Source organism: Melozone crissalis, unplaced genomic scaffold (assembly GCF_028551555.1).
Source record: "Melozone crissalis strain CALT ecotype California unplaced genomic scaffold, PUWL_Pcris_2 ptg000007l_1, whole genome shotgun sequence".
In the NCBI taxonomy this organism is placed as follows: domain Eukaryota; kingdom Metazoa; phylum Chordata; class Aves; order Passeriformes; family Passerellidae; genus Melozone; species Melozone crissalis.
The window spans coordinates 1,312,344-1,326,897 of NW_026535785.1; the positions used below are offsets into that span (position 1 = coordinate 1,312,344).

The 14,554-nt window shown below is 55.8% G+C and overlaps 1 protein-coding gene across 1 annotated transcript in view; it reads left to right on the plus strand.

The window, feature by feature from the left end:
* Positions 1-14,554, plus strand: part of ANKRD11 (ankyrin repeat domain containing 11) — a 128,059-nt gene that overhangs the window by 84,727 nt on the left and 28,778 nt on the right. Inside the window, exon 3 of the mRNA XM_054269418.1 lies at positions 12,036-12,180. Coding sequence (XP_054125393.1) covers positions 12,094-12,180 — 87 coding nt within the window. The 5' untranslated portion in view covers positions 12,036-12,093. The remainder of the gene's footprint in view (positions 1-12,035; positions 12,181-14,554) is intronic.

The following is a 14,554-nucleotide window of genomic DNA, read 5'->3' on the forward strand; positions in this document are numbered from 1 at the left end:
GGGAAGAGGGACTTTGTGCAAGGGAGGCTCAGGATCGACATTGGGAATAATTTCTTCATGGAAAAGGTTGTCAGTCATTGGCAGGGGCTGCCCAGGGGGGTGGTGGAGTCCCCATCCCTGGGGGGTGTTCAGGGGGTGCCTGGACGTGGCCCTCAGTGCTCTGGTCTGGTGACAGGGTGGGGATTGGTCATGGGTTGGACTTGCTGGTCTTGGAGGTCTTTTCTAATCTCAGTGATTCCGTGAAAGCAAAAGCAAATGGAAGCCAGGAGCTTTGCTGGTGAGTTACTGGGATGGTTTTACTGCTGGGAGAAGGTGTAAGTGCAGCCAGGCGTGTGGAGACTGCTGGGGCTGAGCAGGGAGCAGAGGCACACGGTGCTGGCTTTGGATTTACGGAGTCCCGACGTGCAGAGCGCTCTGGCCAGGCAGTGCCAGGCTCTGCTCCCGTTCCCTCTGCTCCCCCGGGCTCTGCTGACGCCCTGTTAATAATTACTAGAATGTACTTTCGGGCAGGTTATTTGTTTTCCCTCCTCATGATGTGCAAGAGCGGATAATGAAATTAATTTGCACACTCGGTGAGTTTGCAAAGCCGGCTTCAGCCACGTTGCCGCGATACTGCGCGGGGCCCGGGGCCGCTGTTTGCACAGCCGGGGCAGGCGGCCGCTGGCCTGGGCAAACACAGCCCGAGGGAGCTGGGCTCTGCCAGCCTCGGGAGCAGGGAGAGCCCTCCCAGGCTGTAAAACCCCTTTCCAGCCCGTTAAACCCCTCTCCGACGTGCCGTGTTTGATGCTGCTGATTCCAAGCAGTTTAGTAGGTCAGCAGCCCAAGGAGGAAATTCCTGTGTTGCTCCTGCAGGTTGTGGAGCTCGTGGTGGGATCACGTGGAGCCCATTGGTGAATTCAGGTGTTTTGTTGTTGCTTTAAGTCCTGAGTGCTGTATCCCCCAGCCCAGGTGTGGGTACGTGAACCAGGGCAGTGCTCCCAGAGCTGGCCAGGCTCTGCTGGGCAGGTTTCGGTCAGGAGCTGTCTGGTGGAGCTGCCCAGTCTGTGGGATTCTCTGGAGAGGTGGATGAGCTTCACTGTGCAGTGCTTGGGACCCACAGCTCTGACATTCCCATCTCCCTCACCTTGGCTAGGGGGCAAAATCACTTTGGGACAAGACGTGGTTGGGTTGTTTTCTGTGCCCCGATTCACCACACAGGTGAAGGACCGAGCCCAGAGCACAAAACTCTGCCAAAGGCTGGCACTCCTGTCCTGCTCCCGAGGCCCCTGGGGCTGAGCCCTCTGTGGGCACCAGCAGCATCTGCCCTCAGGTGCAGGGGCAGCTCAGCGTGGCTGTGAGCTCCTAAGCCAGCTTCTGCCAGGGTTCCACTCTGGTTTGTGAGAAGGTTCATCCCTCAGATCACAGAGAGACCTGGCTGTGCTCAGCTCTCAAGGCTGTGGTTCCCTTTTACTTGCTGTGATCCTGCTGGGACTGCCTGTGCTGTGTGCCAGGTGTGCCACCTCAGCCTGGCACAGACCTGGGGGACCAGCAGTAAACAGTACTGCTCTTGTTGTTCCATTCCTACATGGATCCTCATGATCCTGCTCCAGGCCTTGGCTCCATGCATCCCCTGATGTGTTATTTTGGTGTGGCTGCAGCCTGGCTTTGGGCTGTTTTTGGGGTAGAGGTTCCTGTCACTCCCAGCTTATTTCCCCCTGCCAGGGTCACAAAGCCTGGCTTTGATCCCTCCCTCTCCAAATTCTGCTCCCGAGTGCCGCGTGTTCACCCCGGGCTGCCGAGCCTGGGGGAGGCAGCGGATCCAGCAGGCAGCTGGGAGACAGACCTCGCTTTTTAGGGAAGACAAGGGGGCGGCAGAGAATCTGTTGGGTTCTTTCCCCCAGTTTGCCACACGTATGTGTTGTCTGAGCTTTGCCTTTTGGGAGGTGCTGGGGACATCAGCAGGGCCACACATGTCCCACCACAGCACGTGTCTGGTCAGGTGCTCCAGGTATTCCTAGAATTACAGAGCCATGGAGGGGTTTGGTTTGGAAGGGACTTTAAAGCTCATCTCATCCCACCCTGTGCCACGGGCAGGGAGAGCTTCCACTAGAGCAGGTTGATCCAAGCCCTGTCCAACTTGGCCTTGAGCACTTCCAGGGATGGGGGATCCACAACCTCTCTGGGTATTCTTAGGTTTTGGCCACTGTTGAAGCAACAGCTCTATATATAACAAGTTGTTTTACCACAGGCTTCGTGTCACTTCAGTGGGCTCAAAACCAGGAGGGGCTCTCAGGTTTTTGTTTTTGGGGACTCTTGTCCTTAGAGAAAAATCTGTTACAGCACATCTGTTCTTACAGCTCCCCATGGCACCTTCAACAAGAGAAAATGGAGTTTCCTCCATACAAGAGCATACCCTTTTTGGTAAATTCGTCTGTCTTTATATACAACAGAGCTCCTTCAAAAGCTGTGTGATTTGGGAGCTGGAAAGCTGCAGGTTTGTGGAGAACTCACCTTGCTTTGATTATTTGCAAACCAACAGCAGGATTGAGCCATGACCAAACCTCCCTGCCAGCCGCTGGCCCAGGATGGCCCCTTCCCCTGGGCTGTGACGTGCGGCTGGCCGGGGTCCTGGCACAGGGCTGAGCCAGGCCTGGGCCCTTCCTGAGCCTCCTGGTACAGGGCTGAGCCCGGCCTGAGCCTCCTGGCATGGAGCTGAGCCTCCTGGTACAGGGCTGAGCCAGGCCTGGGCCCTTCCTGAGCCTCCTGGTACAGGGCTGAGCCCGGCCTGAGCCTCCTGGCACGGAGCTGAGCCCGGCCTGAGCCTCCTGGCATGGAGCTGAGCCTCCTGGTACAGGGCTGAGCCAGGCCTGGGCCCTTCCTGAGCCTCCTGGTACAGGGCTGAGCCCGGCCTGAGCCTCCTGGCACGGAGCTGAGCCCGGCCTGAGCCTCCTGGCATGGAGCTGAGCCCGGCCTGAGCCTCCTGGCACGGAGCTGAGCCCGGCCTGAGCCTCCTGGCATGGAGCTGAGCCCGGCCTGAGCCTCCTGGCATGGAGCTGAGCCTCCTGGCACAGGGCTGAGCCCGGCCTGAGCCAGGCCTGAGCCTCCTGGTACAGGGCTGAGCCCGGCCTGAGCCTGGCCTGAGCCTCCTGGCACCACCACAGCCGAGTCACTGCATGCTGGACCAGGAGTGGGAAAAGTGGACAGCAGGTTTGGCTTGTGGAACAAGAAGAGCAGAAGTGGGGAAGGTAACGGGCTCGGTGCTTCTCCCCATACACCTGGCACAGAGGGTGTGTGTTTGCTTGGAGGAGCTCAGGGTTTGTGTGTGCTGGGCTGGCTGTGGCACACAGAGCCCCGTGGAAGCACAGCAGGCCCTTTCCTGTCTCACAGCTCGGTCAGAAGTGATGGGCTGTCGTCAGCAGCACAGCTCCGGCTGGAGCTCAGCTTCCAGCTCGAGCTGAAACAGTCAGGAAATGCAGTGTTGGTGTCAGTGTGGCAGGGCTCAGGGAGCCACCGTGGCTTTTGGAGTGGTGCAGAAAGTGTGGTGGCGGCTCTGCTGAGGACAAGGGGAGGCAGCTCTGAGTGAGCCCAGCAATGAGCACAGAAGCCCTTCCATGCCCCCCCTGTGCCTCCCTGCCCTCCCTCTGGCTGCCTGGAGCTGTGGATGTGACTGGAGCCCGGTGCTGCCGGCCCTGGCGCTGTGCCGAGCTGCTCCGTGCTGTGCTTGGGAGCAGGGCTGCCCTGGCACTGGGCTGCAATTCCTCATGGCCCGGGCTTTTCCTCATCTCCCAGGTGCCTTCCATGCTTACAGAATTCCAGTTTAATGGGAGCTGTGAATCAGTCTTTTCACAGAATCATGGAACGGTTTGGGTGGGAAGGGACCTTAAAGCTCCTCTCATCCCACCCCCTGCCATGGTCAGGGACGTCTTCCACTAGGCCAGGTTGCTCCAAGCCCATTTTTCGACCTGGCCTTCTGTCCATGTTTATTCAGTGGTTGCCCTGTCATTTAAAAGCTGACAGTAACATGGCAAACAAATGCCAGTGCTGCTGCAAAGTGTTTTGTGCATGGATCAAATGTGAGTCTGGAATCTGGAAGCCCCTGGCCTCAGTGAGAAAGAAGAAACAGGAAAACAAAACTCCTGGGTTTGCAGACCCCAAATAAGAGGAAATCACTGAAGTTCTGTGCTGTGTTTACCCCAAAGACTGATGCCTTCAGGGCCCCTGTGTGAGATTTGTTCTGTCTGGACTTTGTTCCTGAGTCCACCAAAAATATTTCTGAGGTTCCCACAGTGGGAGGAAGCATGAGGATGCTGAGATGGAAAGAAGGGTCTTGGGAAGAATTGTGCAAGAATGGGAGGATGAAGAATGTTTTGCTGCCATTGCCATGGATTTTCCTGCTCACAGCTGGGAGAAGATGTTACTTGGCTGTTGCGACATCACGGACTGAAACCAGATATAAACACAATCATCCCAAAACCTTGGTCCAAATCCCCCAAGGCTCAGGCAGGGATTTCACTGGGGGGGCAGCTGGTGTTGCAGAGCTCTCAGTTGAGGGTCTCTCAGCTTGGAGGACCCTGTTGGGTCATGGCACCTTTTGCAAAATATTTTTGATTTCTCTCTTATGTAATGAATGTGCTTGTTTGTGATCTCCTCTCGGGTTTAAGAGCTTAAGTCATGTGGTTTGTTTGTATTTAAGGCTGTTTCTTGTCATAGATGTGAACACACTGATATGAAAAACTGGGCAGGACAGGAGTGAGTCTCATTGGGGTTTTACTGGGGGCTGTGTGTCCATTAAATGTGTGTGTGTCCATGTGTACATGTATGTACCGAGATGGACACTGGGAATATGGAGTATTTATGGAATTCAGGCAGCCCAGGCTCCCAGGGCCGGGTCTCTGTTCAGCTCTGTTATTTCAGAGCAAGTTCTGAGTGCCTAGGGGTGAACAAGGCACAGAGTTGTTGGTGATGAGGCACAGGATGGTGATGCCTGTGCTTGTTCAAACACCCAAAAATGAGCCCAAACACGTCCTTGGTCCTGCTCCCTTCCCCAGCCCTCCTGGTGCAGCTGAGCAGAAATGGGGCTCGCTGGAGCCACCAGCAGCTTTCCACAGGAGCAGGGCTGGTCCTGCAGCCTCCCTTGGGAAGGGCCCTGGTGGCAGCACTGGGAGGATGGACATGCACAGGTGGGGGATGCTCACCTGGCCGAGGAGGGAGCAGAGCGAGCCAGCAGCCCCTGCCAGCCCCGGTGCCACCCCAGTGTGGGTGACACAGGGCACTGCCAGGGCACTGCTGCTGCATCTGTCACCCTCTGGTCCCTGATGGTCAGGAATTGTCTGTGCTCACTTGTTTCTCTGTCGTGAAAATCGTGTCTGGCTCGTTTCTGGGGCTTGGCTGATGCTCCCAAACCCCTTGAGCTGTGCTTGGAAGCCACAGCCACAGCTCTGTGCTGGGCACGGGGGGCAGAGCCCAGCTCCCCAAGCTGTCCTGGGAGTGGAGCTGGTTCTGCAGATCTGGGGTGCCCAAATTCTGCCAGGACAAAGCAGCTCTGCGGGGATCCCTGTCTTTCCCAGCTGGTGGGACCTTCAAGATCCGACTCACGTCCTGGTGAGCTGCAGGTGAAGGCTTCGTCCTCCTTGGACATCTCAGCTCGGCAGCATCACATTTCTCCCTTGTTCTCTTTGTGCTGGGTAGTTTGGGCTGTGTTTTTCCTCCCCTGTGCAGCAGCACTGGGAATGGTCATGTGGAGTCGGTCACTGTTTGAAGGAGGTTGGTGTGCAGAAGCTCTGGTAGTGACTGTGTTGGCAGATGTGGTTACAGCTCTTCCCTGGCTGAAGCCTGATGGTGTCCAGCAGAAGCTGAGAGGAGACGGGAGAAGCAGAGTCCTCCCTCTCCATGAGGTTTTGATCTGTGCTGGTGATGCAGAGCCATCCCAGAGAGGACAGCAGTGTCATAATCAGCTTTCCCAGCCTGGCTAGCAGTGCTGCAGCTGCCTTCCTGTAGCACTCTGGCTGCTCCAGAGCTTTCCACATCACAGCTAATCCTGCTCCAGACCACAGCCCCGAGCTCTGACTCAAAGTGCAGTTTTGTAACTTGGCCAGGACCCAGATCATCGGCAGCATCCCGAAATGGAGCAATAGCACAGGCAGCTGTGGAGGGATAATTGAGGGAAGGGTTTGTGGGAAAAATTGCTCCCGGAGAAACCACACAGGCGAGTGGCTGCTTGTGGGTGCAGGGCTCTGTCAGAGCTCTTCTCCTTTGGATTTTGTGTCTCCTGAGAATGGTCCCAGCTGGAAGATTCTGAATCACAGTGTGGTTGAGCAGAAATTTCCAAATATAATCCTGTTAAATAGCAACACTTGGTGCAGTAGAAATATGTTGAGTTGTCAGAATTGGAGGCCACTGCTCTCTTGCTGGGACAGGAGGAGACATTGGGAGGTCACACGTGTGGGGTTGTGGCTTGGATTGGACCCCTTAGCTGGGATGGGTTTGTGTGGTGGAGCCATACTGGAGAACCATGGGGGAGATGGATGTTCATGGTGCCCAGCAAGGCCAGGAGCATCATCTTCATGGTGATCCTTGGAGACCTGGGTGCACATCCATGTGCAGCCTCAGCTGCTCCACTGAGTTGTTTTCTGCAGGTGCTGAGAACTCTGGGAAGGGGCATCTGTCCCACAAAAGATTGAAATACTAGCAACTGCTGTAATTCAGGAATATTCTTTAATTCAGTTTAGTTTAAGTAACTTAGGCTGCAGGATCATTGTATTTTGTTACAGTGAGGGTGGTGAGGCCCTGGCACAGGTAGCCCAGAGCAGCTGTGGCTGCCCCTTCCCTGGAAGTGTCCAGGGCCAGATTTGGAGCACCCTGATGTACTGAAGGTGTCCCTGCCCATGGCAAAGCTGGAATGAGATGGGCCTTAAGGCCCCTTCTGTCCCAGTCTGGCACTCCATGGTTGCAGCTTAGTGAGTTTACTTGGCTGCTGTGTGTTTGAGAGAGCAGCAAGCCTTGCCCAAGCCAGTCCATGCAGGATATCAGGAGGTCAGCATGTATGGGGTAAGGAATAAATATTTTTGGAAAGGTGGAAGGAAGGACAGTTACTTGGGACCAGGCAGAGAACAGGAAAGGAGAAGCTGAGCAAAGAGGTGAAGAAAGATGTGTCATCTCTAAGAACTCCTGACAAGGAGTGACATTCCCTTTCAAAAGCCAGGAACAAACAGGCCCCCAGGGTGAGGAAGGGTGTGGGGTGGAAGGTGAGGGCATGGTGGAGCTGTGAGAGCAGGGTGGGCCCAGCTGTGACACAGGTGACAGTGCTGCCCCACCGACTGCGCTCCAGGGAACTCCATCCATCCTCCTTCGTCTGAGTTCTGGCTCTGGGAATCAGCACCTCACTCTGCTCTATCTCAGTAATAGCTGATCTGTGTGATTGCCCATGTCAGGTGCTGGGGAAGCCACCTGTGTTTGCTGGGCAGGTTTGCAGGGCTCGTGCTGCTCCAGCCGTGTGTACTCACCGTGGAAAGCCGTGGACTTTGCTCTTCCGGAGCTGATCTGGAGCACAAAGAGCAATTGTTCCTTGTTCCCCAAGCTGCACTCCTGCTGCTGCTGCTCACAGGCACTTCTGGGGACTGACTGTGGCTCCTGTTGGCCAGGCAGGTGGGGGATTGCCTGGTGCAGGGCAATGCTGGAGCAGCCTGAGCACGCAGCAGGGCTGGGCTGAGGCTGCGACAGTTTTCAGAAGCTGAGGCTGCCTCACCCCTGGAGGTGTTGGGCAGGGATTGGAGCACCCTGCTCTAGTGGAAGGTGACCCTGCCCATGGCAGGGGGTGGAATGGGATGAGCTTTGAGGTCACTTCCAACCCAAACCTTTCTGGGATTCAGTGGTTCTGTGTGTTGAAGGACATCAGCTTTTGGTTTTTTGCCTTTGCTTTCCAGAGCTGGGGGACAAGTGTCAAATTGTGAGTGTGAGTTATTAATCTAAGGCAATTTTCAAAGATTTAAGACAGCATCCTTAAAAGGAGACTGAAGTATTAAAATTTTCGTTTTTCACAGGCTTGTTCCTATTCCAACCTTTTCAGACCAAACAAATGTGTTGGATCTGTGCAAATAATGTCTGGAGCTCTAATTGCATCGGGGGGTTTGCACGGGCAGGAGCCTCCAGCCAGCTCCCTCCTATTCTGGCATTTAAAGAAGGCTCCACAATCTTTTTTACTCCAAGCTGGCGGGGTGCAGGCAGGCTGCAGTGCACAGATCGTGGGCATGAGCTCATTTGTTGTGGCTTCACATTGAATGGCAGGAGTTTGGCTGCTCTGCAGGAGGGCAGGGATGGAGGGCTGGGTCCAGGAAAGGCTGTCATTCCCCTTGGAGATGCATCTGGAATGCTCTTTATTCTTTCCTCTGAGGGTGGGGAGGCTGCCCAGAGCAGCTGCCCCATCCCTGGAAGTGTCCAAGGCCGGGCTGGAAGGGCTTGGAGCACCCTGGTGCAGTGGAAGGTGTCCCTGCCATGGCACAGATGAGGATGTTGGGGTGCTGCTCACTGGTTCCATGGAGCAGGAGGGGTGGGGATGGGGAGTTAAATGTCCCTAGGGTTGGTTAATGAGGAGCTCTCTCCTGTCAAGCCCAGAGTCGGTGCTGTCTGGCAGGGCTGGAGTCTGTCTGTGGGCTTTGTCCTTGTCCCTGTCCCAGTTTGCCCGTGTCCTTCACTGGGGGCAGTCCTGGCTGATGGGTGCCACAGCTCCCACGCTGCCTCCCGCCTGCCCACATGGCCTGGGCTTGGGGCCAGCAGTGCTTTCATCCTCCTCTTCCTCCTCCCTCCAAGGGGCAGAGGGCACCCCCTTCCCTTCCATCCCTTTCAGGACCTTTTGAGGTCCTTCACAGACATATTTGGTCTCAGTGTGTGGCTTGGAGTTGGTATGCCCTGGGCAAAATAAAAACCATTTTCCAGTGTTTCCTTGGCCAGTGAGGGGCCCGGGGACGATGGTGGGTGGGTGGGTGTGCCCGGGGCTGGCTCTGCAGAGCCCTGCCATTCATTCCCAGCCTCATTCCTCATGGCTCCAGCCCTGCTCCTGTTCCCCCATCCTCTGGGAGGGTGTTCAGGGTGCCCTGGGGGCTCTGACCCCCACCCAGGCTCCAGTCCAGAGCAGGGTGGCCGGGCTGGGTGCCAGCCCTGCTCTCCCAGCCGGCAATACTCCATGGGCTGGGACCACCGCAGCCTTCCCTGCTGGATCCAGCCATCCTGGAGCAGCAGGAGCTGCCATTCCCAGCCCAGTCCGTCCCAGGGCAGCCTCCCCCTCTCTGTTTGCCAGGGGGCTGAGTGGGATCCAGCCTCTCCAGCAGCAGGGTCTGGGGGCCTGGTGTGCACCGGGCTGGCCCCTGGCCAGGGGTAAACAGCTCCTTTGTTTTCCTGGAGAAGTACGAGGGATTATATTCTGTTGAGCTCACTCGGTCTCCCACTTGGTATTGTGCAGCCACATGTAATGGGCTGCTCCGAGGAGCTGAGTTAATTGTTTGTGAAATAGGAAGGGTGCTGCTTGTCTCCTGCAGGGAGGTGAGCTTGAGAGGGGCATCCTGGAAAGGGGGTGGCTTGTCCAGCTCCTAAACCAGGAGGGATTGAAGCCAAATTGTCGTTCTGCAGCTCTAGATTTGCCACTCTGCAAATGCTGTCTCGAGCTGGGAATCTGTGCCTCCCCTCTGACTCTTATTAAACGTGCTTAAAAATGAAACGAACTTATTAAACGTGCTTAAAAATGAAAGGAAGGCAGCGTCGTTGTCGGTAATTGTTGTGCAAATGTGATACTCCCTGCAAGCTGTGGAACAGGCCAGGGCTGTGTTTACCCGGAGAGGCAGCCGGCTTTCCAAGTGTAATGAGTCAGCTCCGCGAACAGAAGGGGCGCAGAATTAATCTGGCATCCGTCTGGCCTTTTCTCAGTTAAACAGGTTTTGGAAGCTCCACGTGAATAGGTGCCTACCCTGGTACAAGCAGCCGCAAAGGCTTGGGAGTGGGCATGGTGTTTTTGGGAATCCATTGGCAGGGTGAGGGTCCTGGGGGGCTTTGGGCGGTGATGTGGGGCTGGGCTTGGGAGCAGAGCCTGGCCGGTCCCACCATCAGCAGAGGTGAGGCTGCTTGGGTTTAGTATCCAATTTATTTAATATAAATAAATTTCCCTCGCCCAGCACTTCATCTGTATTTCCACCTCTCAGATTTGCAGTGAATATTGAAGGGAATATTGTCCTCTGCTCTTTCCTCCTCCCAGGCACACGCTCCTGTCTCCTGGATCTGCACCTTAATGAGCCCCTGCAAGAGAAACCGAGGGGAAATGATTCTGACATGTTCCCAGCTGGCTAATGATGCCTGGCAGAGGGAGATTGCTGGGGCTGGGCATGGCTGCCGGGACCCAGTGTGGATGTGCAGCGTGGAGGGGACCCTGTGGGCTCTGCTGGGCTGTCCCAAAGCTCAGCTGTCCCCTTGTCGAACAGGGGGACACGAGGAGGTGTTTTCTCAGTTCCCAAAGTTTTGTTCCTAAATACAGGACGTGAAATACGGGATAAAAACCTTCCCACAGCCAGGCAGAGGAGCTGGGCTGGAGAATCAGCTGCCTCGGGAAGCAAAGTCTCCTGCTGGTAACCCCAGCACTGTCTGTGCCTGGTGCTTTGGTCTGGGAATTTGTGCTGCTTCACACAAATTTGGCTGGGCTGGGGCCTCCGAACCACCTTTAGAAACAAAACAAAACAAAAAAAAACGACCCAAAGTGTCCCAAGGTCTCTGAGACGTAAATGGAACAGAAATTTTGAAGGGATTTCCAGAGAACTTCTAAATACAAAACTTCTGTCTCTCCTCTCTGAGAATTCCCTTCTCCCTGGACAATTTGCTGCAGCTGTAGCTCTGCAGAGCTGCTGCTGTAAATGGTAAATGGTGCAGTTCAGAGCTGGCAGGTGACAATTATGTTGGGAGAAGTTCCTGTCTGTGCCACTCCAGCCTCAGGCCAGGAGCCCAGTTGCTGTTGGGGGGTCACTCCTCACAGATACCCCATTCCACTGATGCTCTCCAGCCTCTGGTGTGGGGAGAGGAGATGTTCCTGTTCACCTGAGAGGGCTGTGCCTGCAGCTGGTGTTCTGAGCCCTGCTCCAGCTGTATTTCACATGGCACTTGCATTCCCAGCCCTGGAACCAGGCAACCCAGGAGGAGCAGGAGCTTTGTCCTCTCCCGGTTGGCTTTGCCAGGCCAAGGTGCAGGGCAGGGTGAGGAGCCTGGAACACCGAGCCCTCCACGCTCCCTGCTCCTGCCTCCCAATGGCAGCACATTCAGAAAGTGCATCTTTAACGGAGGGTTTGTAATTGGTTTGGTTCTGCAGGTGTGTCTGGGAATTCAGTGTGGCAAACTGGGGTGCAGGGCTGTCCTGGGCTGTGTCTGTGTGTCCCCATGTTCATGACACACTGCAGCAGGCTGTATGTGGGCTTGGGGGGATGCTGTGCATGAAGAGCAGCAGGGCTGTTGATCTTTGGTGGGATTTGATCCCTTCTGGGCTGTTCCTTGCATAGGAAACAAGCTGTGTCTGCAGCTGCAGGATCCACTTTGGAGTTGGCCTCTTCTCCCAGAAACAAGGGATAGGATGAGAGGAACCAGCCTCAGGCTGTGCCAGGGGAGGTCCAGGTTGGACACCAGGAGGAATTTCTTCATGGCAGGGATTGTCAGGCATTGGAAGGGTCTGCCTGGGGAGATGGCAGAGTTCTCGTGCCTGGAGGTGTCATCCAAAGAAGGCCTGGACGTGGCACTGAGTGCTCTGGGCTGGTTTCAGGCTGGGATTGGGCACAGGTTGGGCTCAGTGCTCTGGGAGCTCTTTTCCAGGCTGTGATTCTGTGTGATTCCATGTGTGATTCCTTGCAGCACCTCTGTTACTCCCAGGGAAGGTGGCAGGAGCCTGACACCTCATTCATTTTCCTCATTTGAGGCTGCTCTGCCATGCTGGTGTTGCCATGCAGGGGTTGGGAGGGGGATTTTATCCTTGTTTTCCCCCTGACCATGGAGAGACCCTCTGAGATGTCTGACCTCCCTTCTCCTCTCTCCTGCAGACGGTTGATGATGAGGCGATGGCAGCATAAATGAAGATCAAGTAAGGAAGGCAGAACGATGCCCAAGGGTGGGTGTTCTAAAACACCACAGTCAGAAGATTTCTCTCTCAGCAACGACATGGTGGAGAAACAAACGGGGAAAAAGGTAAAGTGTCTGGGCCACCTGCCCTCCTCTGGGTGCTGCTCTTTGAGCCTGGAGCTGTGAGGCCATGGCATTGTTGGACATGGCTGGAGTTGCCCTGGGATCTTACCTGGGCATTTACACTGTGTGCTGGTGCTCTGCCAGCTGCTGGGGCTGGGTTTGTTCCCCTGTGGCTGCAATCCTTCCCAGGAATTGCTGTGCTCACCCGGGCCCGAGTCACCTGAGCAGCAGGGGCTGCTTTGGAAGATTCTCTTTTGCAAGTTCTGTGTGTTTTTAGGGGTTTCTGCACTCAGCTGTGGAGAGCTGAGTGATGTGGTGATGGTGCAAGTGTGTGCTGGGTGAGGGAGGAGCTTCTCCTCCTCTGGGTGGAAATGCAGGTCCTTGTCAGCACTGCTGGACCAGGCCTGGAGCTGCTCTGCTGAAATTGCTGCTTCTGAGAGTTAATCTGAGGTGGTGTCTGGTTTTTGGCGTGGCTTAGGTGAAACTGCTGAGATGAAATCTGAGTTTAAGGATAAATACCTTCACACTTCTCCTCTTCATCCCATTTTGCTCCAGGCATGAGCCCAGTCTGCTCTCATTCATCTTTTTCCCCCCTTCTCAGTATCAGTCATTTCCAGTCAGTAGCTGTGCAGAAAACTGTGCAAATATTACCTTGAAATAAACATGAAAACCTACATCTACTGAATTCTGCTAAGGAACAAATCTCAACCACTCCCCTTTCATCTCCCTGCTCCAGTTTCTCAGCATTCCCCTGAGAGCTGAGGCTGAGCATGGAGAGCCCCAGCTCCATCACCTCCCCTGCAATCCCACCCCAGTGATGGCAGTAACTCCCTCTATGACTGAGCTCGTGTTACTGACACAATGAGAGAAATACAAAATAACCAGCAGGAAAATCCAGCGGGGTTTGGTTATGGAGCACCTTGGTGGCATCTGCCCCATCCTCTGTGTGTCGCTGCAGGTGCAGGAGTGCTGTGGGGCTCTAGGAGGGGCAGCTCTGGGCTCAGGGATGTTGGAGGGGGAGCAGCTGCCCAGCAGCATCGGGGAGGTGCCAGCCTTTGCCCTGGCAGAGCAGGCAGTGCCCAGCAGGGCAGGGTATGTAAATACAGGGTAAGAGGCTTAATGCTGGCGCAGGTGCTCGGGGAGGAGAGGCTCAGTTGGAATATGAATCAGCTCCCATTTTATTCCGTGCGGCTCAGAGCTGTGCGTTATTTACAGAGCAGGTTTGGCGAGCGGCGCGGGGCACGCCGGGAAGCGCAGTTATCTCCTGCTGGCTAAATAACCGGGCCACAATTCCTGCTCCCTTCCGAGTGCCACCGAGGGGACAGGGCAGGGCTGCTGCTCCCTCAGTTCTGGCTTTTTCACAGGCCCTTGTCTTGCAGGGGCTGAGCTGAGCTCAGCCTGAGTGGCTTTTGCCCTGTTTCTGGTTAATGCTGAGGCTGAGCTGGAGCAGTGACTCAGGGGAAAAGCACTTCGACCTCCTCCCTGCAGACGCTGTTGTACCTGCCTGTCAGCAAGCGCTGCCTCGCATTTATCTTGCCTTTGTCAACACGTTCAAAGGGACTTGGCACAGCTTCCCTGGCAGGCTGAGAGGGAGGGCAGAGCCCGGGTCAGGCTCAGGGACCCGCCGTGGGCACGGGGAGAGCGTGGCAAAGTGATGCCAACCGAGCGTTCTCCTCTTATGGCACCTTAGGATCAGTGGTTGGTTTGGCATTAAACAGGCTTTACCTGCCTGGGCTCTGCAGCTCTGGCAGATGGAGGGGGGTCCTGGTGCTGCACTGGGCTGAGTACCACAGGGGACAGGGGGGCTGAAAAAGAGCAGGTTTAGATGGAATATTGGCAAGGAAATCTTCCCTGTGAGGGTGCTGAGGCCTTGGCACAGGGTGCCCAGAGAAGCTGTGGCTGCCCCCCAATTGTCCCAGGCCAGGCTGGAGGGGGCTTGGAGCAACCTGGGCTAGTAGAAGGTGTCCCTGCCATGGCAGGAGGTGGAACCAGAGGAGTTTTGAGGTCCCTTCCCACCCAGACCATTCAGATTCTGTGATCCCCAGCTTATTCTGTGATCCCCAGCTTTTGCACCTGAGTTCTGTGCTCCATCACATAGCAGGCTCCCAGGGGAGCTGCCCTGCCCCAAAGGGCTCCTGCTTGGAGGAGCAGCTCCTGTGTGCAGCTGCAGAGCTCCTTGTAGGAGGGCACTCCTGGCTCTCTGCTCCCTGCCCCTCCACGGGAGGGCCTTAGGAACCAGTGGGATGCAGCCCTGAGAGGGAGGAGGATTAAAGAGCCTGTCTGAGGGGTTGGGTGCTCCGTTGGGTGAGGAGCTGTTTCTCCCAGGGTTACTGGAGCCCTTATAAGGCTGCACAAGCCTGCCCGGGGCGGGCACTGG